This window comes from Diabrotica virgifera, chromosome 8, assembly GCF_917563875.1.
Source record: "Diabrotica virgifera virgifera chromosome 8, PGI_DIABVI_V3a".
Classification (NCBI taxonomy): Eukaryota; Metazoa; Arthropoda; class Insecta; order Coleoptera; family Chrysomelidae; genus Diabrotica; species Diabrotica virgifera.
Window position 1 is genome coordinate 158,285,679 of NC_065450.1, and position 12,027 is coordinate 158,297,705.

General features: G+C 32.5%; 1 protein-coding gene across 3 annotated transcripts in view; it reads right to left on the bottom strand.

Annotated features, from left to right (window-relative positions):
* Window positions 1-5,688: 5,688 nt before the first annotated feature.
* Window positions 5,689-12,027, bottom strand: part of LOC114340667 (glucose dehydrogenase [FAD, quinone]) — a 328,247-nt gene continuing 321,908 nt past the window's right edge. For 2 of the 3 annotated variants that reach the window (XM_050659319.1, XM_050659318.1), the window contains exons 7-8: window positions 9,666-10,056; window positions 5,689-6,025 (exon numbers count right to left, since the gene is read on the bottom strand). In XM_050659319.1, coding sequence (XP_050515276.1) covers window positions 5,758-6,025; window positions 9,666-10,056 — 659 coding nt within the window. In that variant the 3' untranslated portion in view covers window positions 5,689-5,757. The remainder of the gene's footprint in view (window positions 6,026-9,665; window positions 10,057-12,027) is intronic. The other variant, XM_050659320.1, reaches the window with a different exon arrangement.

Here is a 12,027-nt window from a genome sequence, read left to right on the forward strand (position 1 = left end):
TGAATGGCGCGTACCATTATCGTTGTTCGCGGAAGGTTCGATCATTAGCCTATGCTAAATAAGACTCAGTTGAAATAGATAATAGTTCATTATCGTTGTTCGCGGAAGGTTCGATCATTAGCCTATGCTAAATAAGACTCAGTTGAAGTAGATAATAGGTCATTAAATTTTGTAAATAGTAGAAAGTAATTTTAGAATGGGAATTAACTATTTTTTTTGGAAATCCATTAAGCATATTTAGAAAGATTAAAAATTAGTTTTGAGGAATACTGCGAATGAGAGTTGGTGGTGGAAGGTTGATTTGTGAATCTGGAAGGGATATTTAGAAAGTAGGGGAATGAATGGAAAAGATAGATCGGAATGTTTTAAGCTGTCGAGAAGTGAAGTCGAGTAGTAGACGGTAGTGTACGGAGAGTGAGAAAGCCGGTGTAGTTCCGTGAGTGTGGAGTATCTATCGTGGAACGAGAGGTAGGCCAGGTTGAGAGTAAAAGAACCTCCTTGAGCCAAGAGTGTCCCGGTAGCTGATTGCAGTTTCGAAAAAGGTAGAATACAGCATCACGACAGAAGCAGGAACGAGAGCTATACGAGCTAGTTTTCAAAGGAGAACATTACTGAAAGCCAGGACGAGGTTTTGATCGCAGCCAAGGATAGCAGGAAACGGGTCTTGTGTGAAGACATTCTCAGTTCACCAGAAAAAGGTCAGTCTCATTTGTTTGGACATGAATGTATGGGTTTTTCGTATTAAATACCACATTATAAATTGATGAACATAATAAATAATATCAGAAAAGCTTCATCAAACTTAAATAGAATTGTTGCTAATAAATCCTAATAGTTAAATGTTAATAAAAACTTTCAATTGGAAACCAAAAGGAAATAAGATTCCCATTTGTAAATGTTATGTTTAAGAATAATAAGATCTAGCAAATATTAAGCAGTGATTGCCATTTAAATAAAATAAACAATATTTTGATTATAATTGTAACCCATATGTGTGTATTATTTTACTCTTTTCTTTCCTATCCCGATTAGGAACCATTGAGAAATACTTAGAAGCCACGAGAGTAAGTAATTAATTTTATAATTCGCCCTGAGATTGAAAACATATTGATATGTGATCTGGTAAATTAATTAGATTATGATTAATGCATTGATTAAATTAAATGACATATAAGAATATTATCTCATATCAATAATCAAGATCACATCAATACATATGTAGGTATTTAATATTCTTAATATTTATATACTTTTATTTATTTAAAATTATAGTTACCAGTTATATTTGAACAGGTTTGAAAGGTAATTCCTCGTAAGTTTTGATTTGACACATTTTATTTGACAAATATATTTCTGTTTGTATTGTGCATGTTACCATGGAAACCACGATTCTACGTATGGAACCCGTGAGAAAAAATATTTCTCACTGCAATGGCCGACTTTTCTCACACCCTGAGAAATTGTTCGTTTTGAATATATGTAAGTAGTGAGAGAAGTTGCACATTGTATAGCACCCATAGAAAAATATTTTTTGTCAATTCAATGGGGACACTATTAAAGTTGGCATCAAAAATTATCAAAAATCTTTATTGGAAAGATCAGTTTATGTTAAAATATCTGGTGATGTGAACAAACTACTTTTTAGATGTCGAATGTATTTTCGAATGCGAGTTTTGAACCAAAAGTTGAAAGAAAAGTCTAAAATACAAAAAAAAATTGCAAAAATCGTTAAGTAAAATGAATCAAATGTAATATTGTTTTTTTGTCTTTATTTTGTTTTCTTTTGTTGTTTTTTTTTTGTTTTGGGTGCCGAGGGATGTGCTCTTTTTCTAGTCGGCTTAAAGCTGAGCGGGAAAAGAACTAATCTCAGGGGATGAGTTTTGCTTGGAAAGTCTTAGGACTTTGCACCTCCTTAAACCATCCCAAGATCGCTGGGTACTCCCAACATTGATTGGGGGTGTGTAATATTTGATTGCACCCTTCTCGTGGTGGCCTTGTTGAAACTAAACTTAGTGGATCTAGACTACATAGATAGTCAATAAACAATCCCTGCGGTAATATGCAGATAGATAAGGTTATACCTGGAGAATAGGATAGTAATATCAACTCTAGTTAGTGGAGGCTGTCCACAAGGAGGAGTTATGTCACCTCTACTTTGAGCAATCTTGGCAGATGATCTCAAAAATCTCTCCAAAGAAGACTTTTTGTCTAGGATGCACTGACGATATATCAATGGTCATCAGGGGCAGGTTTGCCCAGCTGGTGTCTGGGAGAATATAAGCAGCCCCAAATATAGTTGACGACCGGTGTAAATAAGAGAGACTGATAGTCATTCCTCAGAAAACAAATCACCAACTGCACAAAAGGACAGCACTAGAAGGTTTAAAACTACCGGTGCTGGGGGGAACAGAGATTTCATTTGCCAAAAAAAAAACAAAATACCTTGTGGTTTATACTGATCATAGACTGAAATGGAATACTCACATCCTGAAAACCACACAGAAAGCTACTATGTCCTTGGGCAAATGTAGAAGAATGTGCGGTGAGAATTGGGGCTTATTGGACCTTTTAAAAAGGGCCAGACTAAAAAATGTAATCTAGAATTAGAGGACCACAATAGATCTGAAGAGGTAGCAGTGGAATAGGCTGAACGGCCACCTCTTTAAATCCATCTAAATCTATCTACTTAATTTTGTTTTTGTAATTTTAATACTTTTTTGAGACTTTATTTTTTTATGATTTATTAATAAACCATCTTTTATTTGATGCGGTTTATTTAAAGTTTTTTGCATGTCAAGAAACCCCTTAAACTTTTGCAGTGAAAAAACTATTACGTTTTTTAGTACAGTACCTACATAATATTTTATATTATTTTACTGGTATGATTATAATAATTCATCAAAGTAAAAAATTAAACAGTGTAACAGTCAGTTATTTAAAAACACGAGAATGTATAAAGCCGTATAAAACTCTATGCTTTCCCATAAGTCTCCGTACAAGTTTGTCGGGCGCTGACGTCATGCGTGCACCGGTTAAAAGTTGTTCTCGAAGTGGCTTTATCTCTGGTTGTCGTAGTATCATGGTTTCTACTCCGTAAGTAGTAACTGTTAGAAGACAATTGTTGAACACCCTTTTCTTTAAATTTATTGGTACCTGTTTGTTTTTCAGCACATCACTAAGTCTTCCTACTGCTGCCCAACTCATTCGGATAAGCTCATTCGAATAAACTCATTCGGATAAGCTCAGACTTATACTGCGTTGGATCTACCACATAAGCTGCAAGCGTCTAGCGATCGACGGCTAGTAAAAAAAAAACAATTTGTGAATTAAAAATTTCACATTCCTATTTGATAAAAAGTCGTATCAACAGAGAGTGTAGAGAGTGAATTGCACTGCATATAATTTACAAGTCATATTCATATCACATCCACAACTCATATCATCAAAATATGATGGTACGTAATTACCAAAGTCAGGCAAATATGCAGGCTAAAAAGGAAGATATATGCGCATATATATATGCATATTATTTGTGTCAAATATGCATATATATGCATTTATTTATGTCAAATATGCATGTATATGCATGTATTATTTGTGTCAAATATGCATGTATATACTAAAGTATGAAAGTTGCTGTGGTACTATTTTATTTTTCACCAATTCTTTGAAAAGTATAAGTGGTTCGGAAGAATCTAATGGCTTCAATTCAGCAAAAATTACTGCATAAAACATTGCAGCCTCTAGGCAAGTTCTCATCTAGTAACAATAGGTTTTGGTGGAAGAGGAAGATTCGGTAAATGCTTTTTATACAACTGATATCTTATAGGTGCCTTAAGAAATATTTTGTTTATATTTGAAATAAAATTATTTACAAGAGGAAATTTATTTATAATTTCTTCTGCGACCCTATTTAAACCATGTGCTAGGCAAGTTGTATGTATGTACTAAACGTGGATAAAAAATTTTCAAACTGTTTCCCATTTTAACCATGTAAAGTGCAGCATCTGAAAGAAAAAGAAAAAATTTTTGGTGGGAACGGCAAAAGGAAGAAAAAAAATTGCTATACTGTCTTGCAAAAACCCTAAAACTATTACCTAGTGCGTTAGTTTTATTCAACTGCTTGGAAGCAATTAAATGCGATCTACAAGCTTGTTCATTTTTAAGAGATCCGATTAATAAATGTGCGATGTAACGTTCAGAAGAATCAATTGTTTCATCCACACATACCTACATAAAAATAATTGTCTCCTATGCCTATCTAATTTTATTTTACTCGGTACCGCAGAATATACCTACAGAATCGACCTCGTTTCTTCTTAAGCTTCTTCCACTTGGAATATTCCATTTGCAGTATTTTCCAAGAAACGTTCCAAAATTTTCGTTTGATAATTTGGACAAAGATATTTTTAGCTTAACAATGCTGCGAACAAGTCACGGTTAAATATCTCTTGCTCACTTGATTTTCGATTAGTTGGTTTTAAGCACCTAGATATCGAATCTTGCTTTTTCTCTCCCGATTCTAATGTCTTTTTTACCGGTGTGTAAAGCAGTTTTGCTATGCTGGACTATTTGGAATTTTTTTGCATGGAATCTGTAAAAAAATTCCTACAGTAAAAAATAATTTTTAGATCTGGGGTTATTTAAAGCATTTTAAATTAAAAATGAATTTTTTTTTGGTTTTCTAATTATTTTTATGCAATTTTAAATATTTAGGTTTACTTTGTATTTACTTAATGCATGCTGAGCATAATAATTTTCCCATATCAATGACCAATTCTGGATGTCTTGATCCATACAGAAATATCAGGTACGAAGGTATTTGAACCATGAATAAACAAATAAATTTGCTTTGAAAACCTATTATATGCACTTTATTTTTAAATATACCAGTATATGCAAAATTCAAAAGAAGCTACAAAAATATGCAAATGCATATAATATATGCACTATTGCATATTTGCCTGACTCTGGCTAATTACCAAGGGCCAACTGCAAGCATGATGAGAGATATATTCGTCAATTAGCCGATTACGAAACTTTGATTTCACTACCTACATTTGGGAAAATGCAGACTCCCACAAGTACGTTTATCCAAAGAATGCTGTGAGCTACAGAGCTATTTACTTTAAAGACAGATATTTGTCAGACGATTTGCAAGACCAAAAATTTCGTATTGGTCGCTCTGGACTTAAGGTGTATATCCGAAATTATTTTCAGTATTTTACTGTGCAACATAAGAAGTACGAAAGTAAATGGCGCTAATAATTATTCCAATAAACAACAATGTAATTTGCAATTTACTTCCGTTCTTCTTATTTTGCACAGTAAAATATTCGTTGTCGAAGTAATCCAAAACAGGCGTATGTTCGTGGAATAGGGTATATGACTTTTGTGTGATAACTGTTTAGACAGACAGGAGTGCAATATTCTGCAGTAGGATATACTAAGGACAGCGCTCTCGTTCTGATTACCTCTACATTAGACCCATATGATGTATTGGACTCTTCAGAAATAGAGCAAGGTTGTTAATGACGATTAGTTCAAAACTTGCCAAAAATAAAAAAAACTAATTGCTGAGAAGAGATGCACACGCTCAAATATCCAATTTATGAAGGTGAACCGTGAACGTATTTCGACGAGAAGATGAAACGATGTTTCGTAATATTCTCCATTAAAACAAAATAATTAAAAAATTCTAGTTTATTAAGATTATAAAATAATATAATATCAATAATTTCATGTATAAAGTAATGCTTAGATATTATGTCCCCACCTTTGGTGGATAAAGTTAGCGCATCTCTCGGCAATCATGACAGTTGGAGCATTAGTATTAGAGCTGGTAACCACAGGCATAGCCGAAGCGTCCGATACTCTCAAATTGTGGAGACCTATAACCCTAAGTTCTTCATCTACAACAGACCATTCATCATCTGTGGACCCCATACGAAGTGTACTAGCTTGATGATTTTCCGGACCAGTGTTGTAGAGGATAGCACAGCGCCAGTAATCATCAGAGTCAAAGCTGTAACATATAAATTAAGTATTACTAAGTATTAAAACGCACTTTAAGCTGAAATTCTTTGAAGTAAAGGTTTATTGATTATTTTCTATTTGCCGATGAAACTAGTTGCAGTTGCCTATTCTAATGTTATACATGACCAAAATAGAACTAATAAAACCAAATATAAAAATAGATGAAAAATTAAGAAATGGGGATGCCAATAGGAAAGTAGTGAAGACGTAGAATCTTAAAGATAGGAGAAGACGTATATGAGGGGATAAATTGTTTTTATAGACATAAGTCATTCAGCCAGTTACAATAGATTCTACGAGCTCAAGACATTTTTAGTAGGCAGACAATACTGCACCACTGATAAGGCATTGGAACATTTAGGATAAAGAGGCATAGCTGTATTTTTGATAGACAGAGAAATAAGTCAGAATAATATAAATAAATTTAACTAAAAACACTACCAAAAATAAAACTCAAATAATAAATTTAGGGTACTAAACCCGGGTACTTACTGGTACTAGAAAGAAAGATACTGAGGACTATCTATGGACCTTGCAGAGAAGAGACTACAGGAGAATGGAGAAGAAGACACAATTATGAACTTTAGACAATATATGGAGATGCAAACATAGTACGCTACATTAAAGCAAACCGAATACGATGGGCGGGTCACGTGCTAAGATCGACTGACGAAAGACTTCTGAACGCCACATTCTGGGAAAGGCCCGATGGCAAAAGGTCAGCTGTTCGACCAAGAAAGAGATGGAAAGACGCAGTAGCCAATGACCTACGCAAAATGGGAGTACAGCAATAAATATCTGCTCAGGACCGACAACAATGGAGGGAAATAGTAAACGCGGCCAAGACTCACATAGAGTCTTGGCTCATAAATGATGATGATGATGATGATGAAACCCTATCTGGTGAGGTAAAACATATACAAGCAAACCAAACAAGAGAAAATAGGGGGAAGTATTGTGGTATAGGTATTATATAGTATTAGTATTCAGATAACTTGATTAAAAAGAAACAGCAGTAAGGTATCTAGAGAAGAGAGAATCAGAAAAGATGAAATAAATCAGGGACATTACTGTAGAGGGGAATTTAATGTACCGGGTGTCCCAATAAGAACGGCGCTCGGCCATATCTCAGGAACCGTTTATAGTACAGCTTTGGGAAAAAACATTTTATAACAAAAGTTGCCTCGAGAAAAGCCTGGAAATTATTTTCATAATTGTTAGTTCACCGCTAGAGGGCGTAATTGAATATCAAAAATTAAAAAAACGAAATTTTACAAAATTTGCCTAATGAAAGGGCACTGGAAATCCGATTATCGTATTCTTCATAAAATTCTGCGCATATTTTATATCACAAGTTTAAGTCTACCTGTGCAAATAAGAGATGGGGGTGAGTGGGAAAGTTGTTATGAAAAAATCGCTATAAGTCCGGTTCTGCTTAATCGATTTTTGCAAACTTGGTCTTGTTGAAAACAGCTCTTTTTCGTAAATGTAATAGTTATAATTTGGAAACAGCCTATTACGTAATGTGCCGGCTAGGAGAGGCTATTTATTTTCTTTTAAGATATCTAGTTTTCTTTGGAAAATATTAAATACAAGTATGTATTTTTTTTCCTGTATTACAAAATTAGACTAAATTAGCAACAGAATACCGGAAACCGCATGTCTATACCTTTTTTCTATCTCGAGATATCTTAAGAAACGTGTTAATTTTAAACCTAACTGTTGCTGTCATATAAGTGGAAATATATAGAAGCAAGTAGTGTGCTATGGAAAAAAACAAAGAAACATTTTCCAGATGTCACCGTATATAATAAATCAAAACAAAATATGAAAAACTCTACTACTGGGTTGACGTCTTTTGGGATACTTCATTGCATATATTCTAGCCGCAACAGTTGCGTTTTTTATGCATTCAAAGAATGTGGCTATTCTTCTTAGTTTGTAAGAATCATCTTGAATTTCACTCTGTATAAATTTTATATAAAATTTAATAGAAACAAACCGCAACAAACCATCAATGAACAAATTTTTATGTTTTACTGATTTGACACATGATGACATTTTGAAGTTAATATTTCTAATAGTTCTATTTTTTTCATAGCACACTACTTGTTTCCACTTTGACTTCCTTAACTTAGTTTACTGGTGACAATAACAGTTATGTATTTATCTTATTTGGGAATAGGATAATTGATAATAAAATATAAGGAAATAAAAATGTGTGTAGAAAATCTGACGTTTTTACATTTTCTACGATTCATCGAAAGAAAAGCAAATACGCAGAGGCAACAATTCATAAAAATTTACGATAGACCCAGGAATAAAATTCTTCTTAAAAATTTACATATTAACGCAATTTTTTTGGTATTATTTTAAGTATTAAAATTAGTGTAATATTTAAATAGAAATAATATTAAACTGTTTAAAATATAAATATTTATTTCGTTAAAATCATAATAATAGAAGTATAACTTCTTACTCGCGTACAAAGTACACACACTCTTTTTGTTATATTTTATAGTGTTATTTGTCTTATTGTTGTTTTGATTCATTATATACGGTGACATCTGGACAATGTTCCTTTGTTTTTTCCATAGCACACTACGTGCTTCTATATATTTCCACTTATATGACAGCAACAGTTATGTTTAAAATTTACACGTTTGTTAAGATATCTCGAGATAGAAAAAAGGTATCGACATGGGGTTTTCGGTATTCTGCTGCTAATTTGGTCTAATTCTGTAATACAGGAAAAAAATACACACTTGTATTTAATATTTTCCAAAGAAAACTTGATTTCTAAAAAAAAAAATAGCGCCTTCTAGCCGGCATATTACGTATTAGACTGTTTCCAAATTATAACTAATACATTGACGAAAAAGAGCTGTTTTCAACAAGATCAAGTTTGTAAAAATCTATTAAGCAGAACCGGACTTACAGCGATTTTTTCATAACAAGGTTCCCACTCACCCCCACCTCTTATTTGCACAGACAGACTTAAACTTGTGAAATAAAATATGCACAGAATTGTATTAAGAATACGATGATTGGATTTCCAGTGCCCTTTCATTAGGCAAATTTTGTAAAATTTCGATTTTTTAATTTTTGATATTCAATTACGCCCTCTAGCGGTGGACTTACAATTATGAAAATAATTTCCAGGCTTTTCTCGGAGCAACTTTTGTTATAAATTTTTTTTTCCAAAGCTGTAGTATAAACGGTTCCTGAGATATGGCCGAGAGCCATTCTTATTGGGACATCCGGTACAAACATAGAAGAGAAAAATTTGAAGTACTACGAACATAAAAGAAGAGCTAGGGACAACAGGTGGATAAAATATAATAAAATCGAGCCCTACAGGTAAAATAAAATGATGGTGAACTAGAGTATTCTACATAAAGCAATTAGACGAAATCGTGTTAAAATAAGGGTTGAAAGACGAAGAATCGGACTGTTATTTCAGTTGACTTCAGACACATAATATGTCGGATTTTACATAAATAATTAATCTGCTAACTAGAGAAACAACGCTTATTAGTACAACCGTACCTAATAATAGAAATTTGCATAGTAAACACAATGAGAAAATTTTTAATTATAGAAATCTTGAAATACAAAAATATACTTACGTGTATTGGTCAGCACAGGTGCCGTGAGTGACATTTTCATAAACAAATTGCCATTTGTCTTTTAAAGTTGGGCTGCTTGTAAGCTTTTGAACCAGTCTTATGGCATCAATAAGTCTATCTTGATCTTCTTTTACTGTTAAGTAATTTCCTACCATATGTGGAGGTGCAAGTGGATCGTTAGACTTTAACGTAATTCTACCACGACTCTTGGTGTGTAAATTAACAGCACTGATAGAAACATGTTGTGGTTTTTGAGGATCAGTTGGATCAATTGGTTCATCAACTTCGCCATCTGGTGAGCAAGTAGTTTGACTCACGGTGAAGAACATTTGAATATCTGGATCATCAGCAGTTGCATATTTAGATGGCAGTCGACTGGTAACAGCAAGTCCTAAAAACAATAATCAAAAGTGCAAACGTGATTAACTCAATTAATTAAAATAATTAAATTGCAATAATAAAATGATTTGTTTAACCTAATTTTTAAATAGTCTATTTAAATGGTAATGGTAGAAATATATATTATGTTGTTTTATGGTCTAAAATTCCTTGTCAAACCCGCTTATTTAAATAGCCTTCGTGCCAAGCAAAAATATTCTTATAACCGGGATATTCTATTAACCGATCATTGGTGGCTAGCCGTAATAAGTGTACTGAATATACGTAATAATAGTACATACTATGTTAATATGAATATGTATGTGGTTTTAGGTCTTTTTATGTCAATAATACAATAGCGTAACGTATTTATTAGAAGACCAAATTACATTATATTAGGTGGATGCATACAGTAATTAATATGAAATGTATGCAATATATAGATTATGTAAATATTTTCGTATTAAAATACATAATATACTTAATACGAAAATTACTTATTTAGTCTTGAAACATAATCGGTAATTGTAGCTTGGTTTTTTGTTACATAAAATACTAGTCACTTTTGTTGCTCTGAATTATTTTAAAAATTAGAAAAATTTACAATGGTTTGGCCATCCCGAAAACGTTTATAACTTTACAAGCGATTAGGATGGGGGAACTGTTTTTTAAAAATTTTAAGCAGGCAAGAGGGTGGCAATAGGTATAGTTTGTAGAAAAAGGAAATTATTGTTGTTCTGAAGCTATTTCCTTGTGGCATTTTTATGATTAATTATTTATATGGGAAATAAGCCACAATTAAAACGAAAAAATAATTTTATTAACGTTTCGACGCCCAAATCGGGTGCCGTTGTCAAAATACAAAATATTACTAAAATAAATAAAAGTGTTGTTGCTAAGCAAAAAAATTCTTCTAATAATTTATTTAATCTTACTCATTTATATTGGCAATTCAGATATATATTATACATTTTAAAGTAGAAGACTTTAAAATGATATTGCCAATATTTATGAGTTGCGTTCCTGGGACGACTTACTGAAAGATAGTTCATTCGATTACATGAAATCAACCTCAACTCAAGAATATCCGTCATAAAAAATTATAGCATGTGATCTGTCTTTAAAAAGACAACCAAATGCAACGACAGTAAAATTCTCGCGTTAGAGACTTCATAGTAAATCACAAGGGAAAACCAGGAAAAACCTTGTGATACTATCCCGACATCGTAAGTATTTGGTCTTACATTAATTTACTCTCAAAAAATAATACCAAATTCTGACTTGTAACATGTTTAAATTATAAATAATATTAATAATACTAGATATATAAGTAATACTAAAATATAAAATATGTACTAGCTCGATATTATTGACTTATTAATCTTGGTATTTTCTTTCTATTGACTTCCTCTTTCAGTATGGGTAACCACATCCTACTGCATTCTACCGAGGAATTTGCGACACAATTGGTTTCATTTAGCATAATTAGAGCCGCTTCTTTGATTTTTCTCTTTTTACTATCTGATTCTTTCAGGACTATACTTGAATCTCTCCACTGAACTCTATGTTCATTATCCCATGCGTGTTGACATATTTGAGATCTCTCAAATTCTCTATTTTTAATATAAGATTGATGTTCACTTATTCTAACGTCTAATTATTAATAATTATTCTAACTTATTCCAAAATTAGACATAATCAGCTCAGTGGAGAAAATATCCCAGTGTCTACCAACTCATGAAAAAGAACAATATAGGGTACTATGTAAACTTGAATTGGAAAAGTCTAATCAAATTGAACAGAACATCAGCAAAGAAGAAATGAAAGCTTTAAAAACTTTAAGAAATGATGACTCCATAACAATCCTACCAGCGGATAAAGGCAATGCAACTGTAATAATGAATAAAATACAATATGAGGACAAAATTACAGATCTAATTACAAATGGACCTTATAGCAAATTAACGAAGGATCCAACGAAGAC